At 38.1% G+C, this 15,423-nt stretch overlaps 1 protein-coding gene across 1 annotated transcript; it reads right to left on the bottom strand.

Moving 5' to 3' along the window:
- Positions 1-3,086: 3,086 nt before the first annotated feature.
- On the bottom strand, positions 3,087-4,061 carry LOC109261198 (olfactory receptor 1B1). The gene has a single exon (XM_019439767.2). The coding sequence runs from the start codon at positions 4,059-4,061 to the stop codon at positions 3,087-3,089; it is 975 nt and encodes a 324-aa protein (XP_019295312.2).
- Between the last annotated feature and the right edge of the window lie 11,362 nt (positions 4,062-15,423).

Below are 15,423 nucleotides of genomic sequence, written 5' to 3' on the forward strand. Positions count from 1 at the left end.
CTGCACAGTAAAAGAGACAAAGAAAAGACAACCTAGGGAACAGGAAAGAATATTTGCAAACCATATATCTGATAAGGGGTTCATATCCAAAATATATAAGGAACTCATATAACTCAACAGCAAAAATAAAACCCACAAATAACTCAACTAAGAAAGTGGCAAGGGATTTGAATAGTCATTTCTTCAAAAAGGACAACCAAATAGTACAAAAAGACAATCAAATAGTGAAAAAGTACTCTGCTTCATTAATCAGCAGTGAGATGCAAATCAAATCTATGATGAAATATCCCCTGACCTCTGTGACAATAGCTGTCACCAAAAAGGCAAGTTGTGAAGAAAAGGGAACCCTTGGGCACTGATGCTGAAAATGTAGATGGGTGCAACCACTACAGAAAACAGCATGGAGTTTCCTCAAAAAATTAAAAATATAACCACCATATGAACCAGGAATATGACTTCTGGGTATACATGCAAAGGAAATGAAAGACGGATATCAAAAAGATATGTTTATTGCAGCATTATTCACAATAGAAAAGATCATGGAAACAACTTAGGTGCCTTCCAGACAAGTTTTTATTAAATTCCAGGTGGTTAACATATAGTGTAATATTAGTTTCAACTGTAGAATTTAGTGATTCATCACTTACATACAATACCCAGTGCTCGTCACAAGTGACACATCACCTATTTAACCCTTCCCCCTGTCCACCTCCCCTCCATTTGTTTGTATTGTTAAGTCTGTTTTCTGGCTTGCCTCTCTTTTGCCCCCTATGTTCATCTGTTTTGTTTCTTAAATTCCACATATGAGTGAAATCTAACTGACTTACTTCTCTTAGCATAATACCTTCTAGCTCCATCCACGTCGTTGCAAATGGCAAGATTTCATTTTTTTTTTTAATTTTAATGTTAATTTATTTTTGAGAGAAACAGAGACAGGATGCGAGTGGGTTAGGGGAAGAGAGAGAGGGAGACACAGAATCTGAAGCAGGCTCCAGGCTCTGAGCTGTCAGCACAGAGCCCCACGCGGGGCTCAAACTCACAAGCTGTGAGATCATGACCTGAGCCAAAGTCGGAGGCTCAAACGACTGAGCCACCCAAGTGCCCCTAGATTTCATTCTTTTTTATGGCTGAGTAATATTCCATTTATCATTCAACCATAAGAAAGAAGGAAATTCTATTTGTGACCACATGAATGGATCTTGATGGTATTATGCTGAGATAAGTCAGACAGAGAAAGAGAAATACTGTATGATCTCACTTTATATGTAGAACCTAAAATAACTGAACTCATAAAAACAGTAAAATGGTAGCCCAGAGACTGAGGAGTGGGGCGAGTTGGGGGGGGATGTTGTTTAAGGATACAAACTCACAACTAGTAGATAAATAAGTCCTGGAGATGTAATGCACAGCACTGTGATTTTTTTTTTTTTTTTTTTTTTTTTTTGCACAGCATTGTGATTATAGGCAACAATACTGTATTTACAAACTTCAAAGTTTCTAGGAGACTAGATCTTCATTTTTCGTACCACAAGAAGAAATAATTACACGACATGATAGATGTGGTAGCTAACACTTGGCTGGTGCCACAGTCCCTCCCCCCCCCCCCCCACCCACCCTTATCTGTGGTTTCATTTTCTGCAGTTTCGGTTAATTACAGTCAACCGTAGTCCAGAAGGAGATGATCCTCCTTGTGACATATTGTCAGAAGGTCAGTAGCTGCCTAATGCTATTTCACATTGCCTGTGTCATTGATCTCACTTCATCTCATCACATAAACATTTTATCATCTCACACCACTGCAAGAAGGGTGAGCACCATATAATAAGATACTCTGAGAGAGAACACATTCACGTAACTTCTGTTACAGCATATTGTTATAATTGTTCCATTTTATTACCGATGTGGTTGATCTCTTACTCTGCCTAATTTGTAAATTAAACTTTATCATAGTTATGTATATATGGGAAAAAACATAGCATATAGAGAGTTCAGTACTCTCTGCTGCTTTATGCATCCACTGGGGGTTTTGGAACATATCCCCTTCAGGGTAAGGGGAGGACTACTGTAATAATATTACCATACAAAAATGTATCAAATCAACATATTATACACCTTAAACTTACAGCGTTATATTTCAATTATATTTAAAAAGTAGTCCATGGTACTGTAACAGCATTGTATGGTGACAGATGGGATCTACACTTTCGGTGAGCACAGCATGACATATGGAGTTATCAAACTACTATTGTTGTACACCTGAAACTAATGTACCATTGTGTGTCAACTATACTTCAGTAAAAAAAGGGTTCAAAATATTGTTAATTATTATTCTAAATCTCATAGGAGCCAATAAAATAGAAGTCAAGTCCACCTCCCAACAGGCTAAGCACAGCCATTTTGTTTTCTTCACTGTTGAAACAGTTTGCTGTTCTTTGTTTTATTCAGAAAACTATTAAACTTTACGTTTTCTCTCTATATCTTACTTGAAAATGTAAATAAAATTAATTCAAAATATAAAAAATAGAAATCATACACATCAGGATAAGATGATCACACTACGGCAGGCTCATGGAAACTGAGACTAAGATATGGAATGGTAGAATCATGGCCCCCATTTCACACTCACTTCTGGGCATATATGTGCTCACTGAATGGAACAGATGTAAAATTGCCATCCCTATTTGCCTAAATTGTTCCCTTTCCCTAACTTTCTGATACACACACTTCCCACAAGCAAGCACACCAAGTTAAACATGGTCATAATTAACTTCACTGTCTCTGATTTAGTTAAGATTTCATAGTATATTCTCATATTTCTTCAAAACTGTGGGATTACATATTCTAGCCCTAGTGACTCATTTATATCTACTTTGATAACTGAAGATAAATGGTCTGAGGAAGGGGTTCCTGAGGCATGCTGATGAGGAAGCCCTGAGCACATGTGGAATGAATGTGGAATGTTCACAGCTCTGTCAGAGCACCACATTAACAAGAGCTGAATCTGGGGTTCCATAAGTTGTCCAGGCCATCCGTCCCTCATCTTTCCAAAACTGGCCATGCTTAAATCTTCCCACTTCTTTCCTCAGCTAACCAAAATGGCTCTTAGGCAGGCTAATCACTTTTCCCCATCCAAGAAGCCGGTGAAGTGCACTCTTGACATCCTTGTTGCGGAGGCTGTACACAAAAGGGTTGGCCAAAGGTGTAATGGCAGTGTACATCACAGAAGCCACCATGTCTTGTTCCTGAGAGTTCTGGGAAGAAGGCTGGAAGTAGACCCAAATAATGGTGCCATAGAGGAAGCCAACCATGGTGAGGTGGGATCCACAAGTAGAGACTGCACGGTGGCGACCAGCAGCTGAAGGCAAACGCAGGATGGTGGCCCCAATGCGAACATAGGACAGTACAATAAGGGCACAGGGACCTAGCATGAGGAAGCCACCCTCCAAAAATATGGCCAGCTCATTGGAATGTATGTCAGAGCAAGAGGCTCGCAGAAGTGGTCGGTGGTCACAAAAGAAGTGGGGAAGGTTAACGCTGCCCTTGGCATCCCCAGCCCAGTATAGAGGCAAGAGAAGTCCTACATGCAGCATGGTGTGCACTATGGACACCATCCAGCTCAAGGCCAGTAAGCGGGCACAGAGTCGACGATTCATCACTGAATGGTAGTGCAGGGGGTCACAGATGGCCACATAGCGATCCAGAGCCATGACAGAAATAACAAGCGTATCCGTAACTCCAAATGCATAGAAGAAAAAGAACTGGGCCAAGCAGCGGGCAGCAGGAATGGCTGGGTAATTAGACACCAGATGGGCCAGCAACTGGGGCAGGGTGACTGTGGACAGCCCCATGTCAGTCACAGAGAGACCACGGAGCAGATAATACATAGGTGAGTGGAGCCTGGAGTCCCGGGAGATTAGCAGCACTAGAGTCACGTTCCCCATTATGGTGGCCAGGTAAATAGCCAGGAACAGGAGAAAAAGGAGATTTGGGGAGATTCTAGCTCTTGAGAACCCAAGGAGCAAGAAGACTGGAGAGTGTGAAGCATTAGGGGTGCAGCCCATGATAAATGACAATGAGCCTGCCTGAAAGAGAGTTTGTATCAAAAATCAAGTCATAGGTAGTAGGCTGAGGGTCATAACAGTTCTAATTGATTTATGTACGTTATTCAAGCTCCTTAAAGACTTAAATTCAACTGACCGCCATGGCCCTTCTACTAGGTCTATGACTTCACTTCCTTAATTTATTACAGCATTTTCTCCATTATTGCTTCCTTTTCATCCACTCTAGTGGCTCCTTTTCTGTAAACCAGCAACCCTGATAAAGTCCCTCAAACAGTTATAAAACCTTCACTCAATATGGTCTTTTCATTCTACTATTACTCCTCTCCTTCCAATATTCAAGCTCCTTAAAGACTTAAATTCAACTGACCGCCATGGCCCTTCTACTAGGTCTATGACTTCACTTCCTTAATTTATTACAGCATTTTCTCCATTATTGCTTCCTTTTCATCCACTCTAGTGGCTCCTTTTCTGTAAACCAGCAACCCTGATAAAGTCCCTCAAACAGTTATAAAACCTTCACTCAATATGGTCTTTTCATTCTACTATTACTCCTCTCCTTCCAATGGCAAACTTGGTGACAAGATTCCTATACTCACAGGCACTAGCTCCTCATCTTCAGTTTACACCTCATTCCACTGCAGCCCTCATGATCTCTTCTCTCTGACCCTGTAAAGAACATAATGTATCATTTAATATGTGACATATAAAAATGGTTTACTATCAGTAGTTGGTTTTTATAGTGAAATCGCTTCAGGTTGTCCTGAAATAACTTATTTTTACTCTTTATTCAATTTTGTTGGTTGATGGCATCACCATTATCATCTATCTGGTTGCCCAAAACTGGGGTCAATCTCTCCCTCATCTCCTCATGTTCAATCACTCCTTGACTTCTACATTTTTCCTTACATCCATCCTTTGCTCTCCTTTGAGTGTAATCCACTCACACTATTTAAGCTTCAGCAACTCTGACCAGTGCTAATTTCATAACCTCATGACAATTTTCTCCACTTATTTCCCTTGATAGATCTTCCATACTGATTTGAGAGGAAAACTTTCAACAAGTGATTCCCTATTTAAAGAGTCCGGGTCTTCAGAATAGAATCCAAATAGCTTGATCTGGCTTGTAAAGAACTTTGTCAATAGCTAAACTATCTTACCAAGTTCATGCTGAGTCACCTACCCAGTATTTTTTTTTATTCTCAAGTTAGTTAACATACAGTGTAGTCTTGGCTTTAGGAATAGAACCCAGTGATTCATCACTTACATATATCACCCAGTGTTCATCCCAACAGGTGCTTTCCTTAATGCCAATCACCCATTTACCCCATCCCCATCTATCAACAATAGCCAAATTATGGCAAGAGCCCAAATGTCCATTAACTGATGAATGGATTCAGAAGATGTGGTACATACACACAATGGAATACTGCTTGGTAATCAAAAAGAATGAAATATTGCCATTTGCAACAACATGGATAGAATTGGAGGGTATTATGCTAAGTGAAATAAGTCAGAGAAAGATAGGTATCATATGATTTCATTAATATGTGGAATTTGAGAAACCTACCCAGTATTTTTAAAACTAGACAGTTCTTTCTCAGTTTTATGAACATGGTAAGCTCTCAGATTTCTGTAGATCTTCATATTTTATTCTGAAAGCTTCAGCTTCCTGAAATATAAGGTACTAAGCACCTTCCCCACTCAACACAGGTACAAATTTTGAAAAAATACAATAATCACCTCTTTAAATTTATAACTGAACTTTCAAGAATGTAAAGGAAATATAAGGGTTGATAAACAAGTAGGGATATGAAAAACTAATATCTAAATTGTCCATGATGGTGTAGGTGGTGGTGGTAACAGGTAGGTGAGAGGGGCATAATATCAGTCTTGGTTGTCCAGAGGCTCAAGTAACAATCCCCATGTGGAACAGGAGGTGAGAGTATAGGCCTGTGTGAGCCAAAAGATATACAACATCACATTAATTTAGGACATTCAAAAAGTTAAGCTTTCGAAGAGAGAATATACACAAACAAGCAAATGTATATATACCAGTGGCTACAGGACACCCAAAGAAAACTCTTATCTCCCAACCTGTACTACATGGAAGGGAAATGTCTCCCTTGAGAATGAAGGTATGGGTCTGCACAGCACACAGAATGGGTAAGCTGATTTACAGAACACATATGATCCCACACCCCGCAAACTGACAAGCTAACATAAAAATCATTCTCAGACTGCTGCCTTACAGAAGTAAACATAAAACTTCTCCTCAAGGACTTGCAGACCCCAGATGATGCAGGAATCCCACAGGTAAAAACCAACCAAAGAGATGAGTTCACGATTCACAATTACTAAAACAAGACCTATTTATTATGAAGACAATCAGCAATCAATAAATAGAATCATTTCCCTCTAAATATTATAAAATTAACTAATCTGTCAGGTTTTATAAATTTTGTTTAAAATACTTTGTGTCTAAGGGAGAGAATAAAGACTATAAAATGATATTATAAAAATAAAATACAACAGGCCAAGATGGCAGAACAGCATGGAAGCTTTTTGTGTATCTCGCGTCCATGAAATAGAGCCGTACCAACACTAAACAATCCTACACACCTAGAAAACTGACTGGAGGAATAACACAACAATCTGCACAACTTGAACCACAGAATTCAGCAGGTATGTGGCGTGGAGAGGTAAACTTGGGGAGAGAGAAGCTGGTGGCAGGCAGGGAGCCGCTTTTGCAGGTGGAGAGAGGACTGAGACTGGGCAGGGGGAGAATACGGGAAAAGCACCCCTCCCCAAGTACAGCTGGAGAGAAAGTGGAAATTTGGGAACAGCCACAGGGACTAAACTAAAAAGGGAGAAAGGAGAAAGGAGAGGGTTTAAATTTCATTAAGACTGTAAACAAGGGGAGTGCAAAATCTGCAACTCCACCGCTCAATACCTGGCGGTGCTCTGGTGGGAAGGGTGAATCCCCAGGAACAGAGTGGGGTCTGGGAGGTTCTGAGGCCACATGGGGAAAAGCGGTTCCACTGCTGGAAGGACACTTGGTAGAAACTGTTGAAGCCAGCTGGTCCCAGCAGACCCTGGAAGGCGGCCACATTAGCTGGTGCTGGGGAAAGGTCACTGAGGGTGAAGCCTGGTGCCAGATGTGTGTTGCAATTTTCCATAATCCCTGAAACATTGCTGCTACACTGTCTCGTGAACTTTTTTGGGGGCAGGCTGGCACCTGGCCACAGTCTCGAGGCACCGGCAACAGAAGGGTCCAGCTGGTGTTCCTGGGTGCAGCCAACATTCAGCCATTGTTTGGTGAGACCCTCCCACAGAGGGGCAGAATGGGTCAAAGCCGCAGTCTTTCAGAAGCAAGGAGCTGGGGAAAACAGCTGCATCTGAGACAAAACTTGGGAGAGAAGTAATGCCTGGGGCCTGGTCACAGAGAGTGAAAAAGTGGGGAGTGGACAAGAACTGAAGACAGAGGACCGGTGCGCAATTGCTGATCCAGGAGAACAGACTGGGTAGATGGGGGCACCATTTTCACCTCTCCCATGCATGCGCATGCGCACCTATGAGCACCGTGACAATCCACCCCAGTAGGGTAGCAGCGCCATCTAGTGGAGAGCAGAGCTGTTACACCAAGCCCCGCCCAACTGGGCCAAATTCGCTCGTCAAGAACACAAGCCTCACCACTGGCTTAATTTATGGACTATAAAGAGCTACATGGACTGACTTCTAGGGGAAAATGAAGCAATTTAAGTCCTACTTCCATCTGTTAGCAGGTTCATCTATTCAATTTTTTCTTTTTTTTCTTTTTCCTTTTTCTCTTTTACAATTCTTTTTCTTCAAAACAGAAAGAGAAAAAAACTCATTTTTATTTTCAATTTTTATTAAAAATATGTCTTTAATTTTTATTACTATATTTTTTACTTTTGTGTAAATTTTTTCAAATTCTACTTTCTTCCATCATTTTATTTTAGTCTACTTCAGTGTACTCACCTTTTCAAATTTTCAAACAATTATCTTTTTTCTTTCTTTTTCTTTTTTTCTCTTTTTCATTTCTTTTTTTTGAATGCAGAAAGAGAAAAACTTCATTTTTACTTTCAATTTCATCTAAAAATATTTTTATTTAATTTTTATTACTATATTTTCTGCTTTTATGTAAATGTTTTCAAATTCGATCTTACTCCCATCATTTTATCTTGGTCTACTACAGTGTATTAACTTTTTCAAATTTTCAAATGATTTTTTTCTTTTCTTTTTTCTTTTTTTATCTTTTTCATTTTTTTTCTTTTTTCTTAAATACAGAAAATGAAAAAATTCATATTTCTTTTTAATTTTTATTAAAAATAATTTTTCTTTAATTTTTTTCTCCTATGTTCTCTACTTTTGTGTATATTTTTTCAAATTCTATTTTAACCACATCATCTCATTTTAGTCTACTTTAATGTATTCATTGTTTCAAATTCTCAAACTATTTCCTTTTTTTTCTCTCCCCCACCTTTGTTTTTCCTCTAATCTGTCAAATCACTTTCAAAACCCAGACCAAAACACATCTAGGATGTAGCGTCATCTATTCAATTTATGTGTGTGTGTGTTTAAATTTTAATTTTAATATTTTTTTAATTTTAATTTTTTTAATTTCAATTTTTCTACCTCATTAATTCCTTTCCTCTCTTCAAAATGAAAAAATGAAGGAATTCACTCCAAAAGAAAGAGCATGAAGAAATGACAGCCAGGGATTTAACCAACACAGATACAAGCTAGATGTCTGAACCAGAATTTAGAATCATAATAATAAGAATACTAGCTGGAATCGAAAATAGATTAGAATCCCTTTCTGCAGAGATAAAAGAAGTAAAAAATAGCCAGAATGAAATTAAAAATGCTATAACTGAGCTGCAATCACAGATGGATGCAGCAGTGGCAAGGATGGATGAGGCAGAACAGACAATCAGTGATATAGAGGGCAAACTCACAGAGAATAACAAAGCAGAAAAAAAGAGAGAGATTAAGGCAAAAGAGCATGATTTAAGAATTAGAGAAATCAGTGACTCATTTAAAAGGAACAACATCAGAATCATAGGGGTCCCAGAGAAGGAAGAGAGAGAAATAGGGGTAGAAGAGTTATGCGAGCAAATTATAGCAGAAAACTTTCCTAACCTGGGGAAAGACACAGACATCAAAATCCAGGAAGCACAGAGGACTTCCACTAGATTCAACAAAAACTGACCATCAACAAGGCATAACAAATTCACAAAATACTCACGCAAGGAGAGAATCATGAAAGCAGCAAGGGAAAAAAAGTCCCTAACACACAAGGGAAGACAGATCAGGTTCGCAGCAGACCTATCTACAGAAACTTGGCAGGCCAGAAAGGAGTGGCAGGATATATTCAGTGTGCTGAATCAGAAAAATATGCAGCCAAGAATTCTTTATCCAGTAAGGCTGTCATTCAAAGTAGAAGGAGAGATAAAAAGTTTCCCAGACAAACAAAAATTAAAGGAGTTGTGACCACTAAACCAGCCCTGCAAGAAAGTTTAAGGGGGACTCTCTGAGGGGAGAAAAGATGAAAAAATATATATATATCTATACACACACACACATATGTAAACAAATACCAAAAGCAACAAAAGATTAGAAAGGACCAGAGAACACCACCAGAAAGTCCAACTCTACGAGCATCATAATGGCGATAAATTCATATCTTTCAGTACTCACTCTAAATGTCAATGGACTCAATGCTCCAATCAAAAGACATAGGGTAACAGAATGGATAAGAAAACAAGATCCATCTATATGCTGTTTACAAGAGACCCACTTTAGACCTACAGACACCTTCAGTTTGAAAATAAGGGGATGGAGAATAATCTATCATGCTAATGGTCAACAAAATAGAGCCGGAGTAGCCATACTTATATCAGACAATCTAGACTTTTTTTTTTTAACGTTTATTCATCTTTAAGAGACAGAACATGAGCGGGGAAGGGGCAGAGAGAGGGAGACACAGAATCCTAAGCAGGCTCCAGGCTCTGAGCTGTCAGCACAGAGCCCGACACGGGGCTCAAACCCACGACCGTTAGACCATGACCTGAGCCGAAGTCGGACGCCCAACCGACTGAGCCACCCAGGCGCCCCCAGACAATCTAGACTTTAAAATAAAGACTGTATCAAGAGATGCAGAAGAGCATTATATCATAATCAAGGGGTCTATCCACAAAGAAGGCCTAACAATTGTAAACATTTATGTGCCAAATGTGAAAGCACCCAAATATATAAATCAATTAATCACGAACATAAAGAAACTCATTGAGAGTAACACTATAATAGTAGGAGACTTCAACACCCCACTCACAACAATGGACAGATCATCTAATCAAAAAAATCCACAAGGAAACAATGGCTTTGAATGACACATTGGACCAGATGGACTTAACAGATATATTCACAACATTTCATCCTAAAGCAGCAGAACATACATTCTTCTCCAGTGCACATGGAACGTTCTGCAGAATAGACCATACACTGGGACACAAATCAGCCCTAAGTCAGTACAAAAAGATCAAGATCATACCACGCATATTTTCAGACCACAATGCTATGAAACTCGCAATCAACCATAAGAAAAAATTTGGAAAGGTAACAAATACTTGGAGACTGAAGAACACCCTGCTAAAGAATGAAAGGGCTAATCAAGCAGTTAAAGAGGAAATTAAAAAGTACATGGAAGTCAACGAAAATGATAGCACCACAACCCAAAACCTCTGGGATGCAGCAAAGGCGGTCATAAGAGGAAAGTATATAGCAATCCAGACCTTCCTAAAGAAGGAAGAAATATCTCAGATACACAACCTAACCTTACACCTTAAGGACCTGGAAAAAGAACAGCAAATGAAACCCCAAACTAGCAGAAGACAGGAAATAATAAAGATTAGAGCAAAATTTAATGCTATCAAAACCAAAAAAACCAGTAGAACAGATTAATGAAACCAGAAGCTGGTTCCTTGAAAGAATTAACAAAATTGATAAACCACTATCCAGTTTGATCAACAAGAAAAAGGAAAGGAACCAAATAAATAAAATTAAGAATAAAAGAGGAGAGATCACAACCAACACAACAGCAATAAAAAACAATAATAAGAGAATATTACAAGCAATTATATGCCAATAAAATGGGCAATCTGGAAGAAATGGACAAATTCCTAGAAACATATAAACTACCAAAACTGAAACAGGAAGAAATAGAAAATTTGAACAGACCCGTAACCAGTAAGGAAATCAAATTAGTAATAAAAAATCTGCCAAAAAACAAGAGTCCAGGGCCAGATGGCTTTCCAGGGGAATTCTACCAAACATTTAAGGAAGAGTTAACACCTGTTCTCTTGAAACTGTTCCAAAAAATAGAAATGGAAGGAAAACTTCCAAAATCTATGAAAGCCAGCATTACCTTGATTCCAAAACCAGACAGGGACCCCCAAAAAAGGAGAACTATAGACCAATTTCCCTGATGAACATGGATGCAAAAATCCTCAACAAGATATTAGCCAACCAGATCCAACAATACATTAAAAAGATTATTCACCACGACCAAGTGGGATTTATACCTGGGATGCAGGGCTGGTTCAACATCCACAAAACAATTGACATGATTCATCACATCAATAAAAGAAAAGACAAAAACTATATGATCCTCTCAATAGATGCAGAGAAAGCATTTGACAAAATACAACATCCTTTCTTGATAAAAACCCTCAAGAAAGTAGGGATAGAAGGAGCAAACCTTGAGATCATAAAAGCCATATATGAATGACCCAACGCTAATATCATCCTCAATGGGGAAAATCTGAGAGCTTTCCCCCAAAGGTCAGGAACAAGACAGGGATGTCCACTCTTGCCACTGTTATTCAACATAGTATTGGAAGTCTCTGCAATCAGACAACACAAAGAAATAAAAGGCATCCAAATTGGCCAGGAGGAGGTCAAACTTTCACTCTTCACAGATGACATGATACTCTTTATGGAAAACCCAAAAGAATCCATCAGAAACTGCTAGAACTGATTCATGAATCCAGCAAAGTTGCAGGATATAAAATCAATGCACAGAAATCGGTTGCATTCCTATACACCAACAATGAAGCAACATAAAGAGAAATCAAGGAATCAATCCCATTTACAGTTGCACCAAAAACCATAAAATACCTAGGAATAAATCTAACCAAAGAGGTGAAAAATCTATACACTGAAAACTATAGAAAGCTTATGAAAGAAATTGAAGAAGACACAAAAAAATTAAAAAAAAAAGATTCCATGCTCCTGGATAGGAAGAACAAATATTGTTAAAATGTCGATACTACTCAAAGCAATCTACATATTCAATGCAATCCTTATCAAAGTAACACCCGCATTCTTCACAGAGTTAGAACAAATAATCCTAAAATTTGTATGGAACCAGAAAAGACCCTGAATAGCCAAAGCAATCTTGAAAAAGAAAACCAAAGCAGGAGGCATCACAATCCCAGACTTCAAGCTATACTACAAAGCTGTAATCATCAAGACAGTATGGTACTGGCACAAGAACAGACACTCAGATCAATGAAACAGAATATAGAACCCGGAATTAGACTCACAAACGTATGGCCAACTAATCTTTGACAAAGCAGGAAAGAAGATCCAATGGAATAGAGACAGTCTCTTCAACAAGTGGTGCTGGGAAAACTGGACAGCGACATGCAGAAGATTGAACCTGGACCACTTTCTTACACCATACACAAAAATAAACTCAAAATGGATGAAAGACCTCAATGTAAGACAGGAAGCCATCAAAATCCTCAAGAGAAAGCAGGCAAAAACCTCTTTGATCTTGACCGCAGCAACTTCTTACTCAACACGTCTCCAGAGGCAAGGGAAACAAAAGCAAAAATGAACTACTAGGACCTCATCAAAATAAAAAGCTTCTGCACAGCGAAGGAAACAATCAGCAAAACTAAAAGGCAACCAACAGAATGGGAGAAGATATTTGCAAATGACATATCAGATAAAGGGTTAGTATCCAAAATCTACAAAGAACTTATTAAACTCAACACCCAAAAAAACAAATAATCCAGTGAAGAAATGGGCAAAAGACATGAATAGACACTTCTCCAAGGAAGACATCCAGATGGCCAACCGACACATGAAAAAAATGCTCAACGTCACTCATCATCAGGGAAATACAAATCAAAACCACAATGAGATACCACCTTACACCTATCAGAATGGCTAACATGAACAACTCAGGCAACAACAGATGTTGGCAAGGATGCGGAGAAAAGGATCTCTTTTGTATGTTGGTGGGAATGCAAGCTGGTGCAGCCACTCTGGAAAACAGTATGGAGGTTCCTCAAAAAACTAAAAATATAACTACCCTACGACCCAGCAATTACACTACTAGGCATTTATCCAAGGGATACTGGTGTGCTCTTTCGAAGGGACACATGCACCCTCCTGTTTATAGCAGCACTATTGACAATAGCCAAAGTATGGAAAGAGCCCAAATGTCCATCAATGTATAAAATGGATAAAGAAGATGTGGTATATATATAAAATGGAGTATTACTCACAAATCAAAAAGAATGAAATCTTGCCATTTGCAACTACCTGGATGGAACTGGAGGGTATTATGCAAAGTGAAATTAGTCAGAGAAAGACAAAATCATATGAATTCACTCATATGAGGACTTTAAGAGACAAAACAGATGAACCTAAGGGAAGGGAAACAAAAAATAATATAAAAACAGGGAGGGGGACAAAACAGAAGAGACTCATAATTATGGAGAACAAACTGAGGGTTGCCGGAGGGGTTGTGGGAGGGGGGATGGGCTAAGTGGGTAAGGGGCACTAAGGAATCTACTCCTGAAATCATTGTTGCACTATATGCTAATTAATTTGGATGTAAATTTAAAAAAATAAAAAATAAAACAAGTTTAAAAAAATAAATAAAAAATAAAATAAAATAAAATAAAATAAAATAAAATAAATACAACAGATTTGGCAAAGACTCAAAATGAATTACTAGAAAACACAAATATTCACATTCAAAGTAAAAACTCAATGGGTGACTTGGGCAGTGACTAAAGAGAAGAGCTAGTTCTGACAACATACATATAAACAGTAAAAAGTGACCAAGATGTGGGGAAAGGAGCCAAGACTTTTGGGAAAAAAAATAAAGGAGATCCACTAAGATACCAAATAAGTACAAGAAAAAAAAATAATGAGGAAATAGAGGAGAGGCAATATTGAAGGAACAGACTAAGAATTTTCCAGATTTAATTAAAGAAACAAGGCCTCAGACTGCAGAATCACAATGACTTCCAAATAAGATAAATTTTTTAAAATCTATGCATAGACACTATTTTAGGGAAATTGCTATACAGCAAATACAAAGATAAAATACTTTTTTCCTTACTGTTTATTTTATTTTTCCAAGTTTTTATTTAAATTCCAGTTAGTTAACATACAGTGTAATATTAGTTTCAAGTGTAAAATTTAGTAATTCATAACCTACATACGAAGATAAAATATTAAAACCAACCAGAGAGAACAGAAAGATTATCTACAAAGGAAAGATAATTAGACTTTCTGGTAAAAGATTTCTCAGCAACAATACACTCTAGAAAGCTTCAAACATCCTTATCCTAACAGATTCTGTAAATGCAGCCTTCTCTAACTTTTATCCGTGCACTGACAGGAGTTGCACATGACCTCTTGCTCAAATTTTGTGTAAGGCCTTAAATAATGCTTTGAGTTGTATTTTTGTTTCCAAATATGTTTTCTTAAGCTATCTTTTCATTATTGAGCTCTAATTTAATAATGTCCTGGCCTGAGAATTAAATCGGCATGAGATTAGTTCTTAAGCTTTTTGAGACTCACATTGTGGCTAATACGTGGCTAAGTGCGGGCCTGTGGAATACAGCAAATGGCAACCCCACAGCAAACTCACAATTTCTAGAACCTGCAATATATAACAGAGATGACATTCTCAGTCTTTGAAGGATAGGTTATTCAGTTAAATATAGTACCACAACTGTACATACTTATTTTAACGTGTGGTTTACTCATAGTATATATCAGTAGAAAGGATGCACCAATAAATCTAAGTCTCAAGAACATAATATTAACTTTAAAAATGTCAGTTCAGAATGACAGGAAAATATGACACATATGGAGATTTAAAACATGTAAAAATATTATATATATAAACATGCATGAGAATAATGAATACTTTATTCAGGATAGTGGTTATCTTTGGGGAAGGAAGAAAGTATAAGGATAAGATGGAGAAGTAGTTTGGGGTTTTGTTTGTTTGTTTTTGTTTTTAAGTTTA

The sequence above is a fragment of the Panthera pardus genome, unplaced genomic scaffold (assembly GCF_024362965.1).
Source record: "Panthera pardus isolate Hobbes unplaced genomic scaffold, ASM2436296v1 HiC_scaffold_20, whole genome shotgun sequence".
NCBI lineage: Eukaryota > Metazoa > Chordata > Mammalia > Carnivora > Felidae > Panthera > Panthera pardus.

What these genes read in the sequence shown, in the direction of transcription:
- LOC109261198 (XM_019439767.2), bottom strand. Translation starts at nt 4,061, where the DNA reads ATGGGCTGCACCCCTAATGCTTCACACTCTCCAGTCTTCTTGCTCCTT.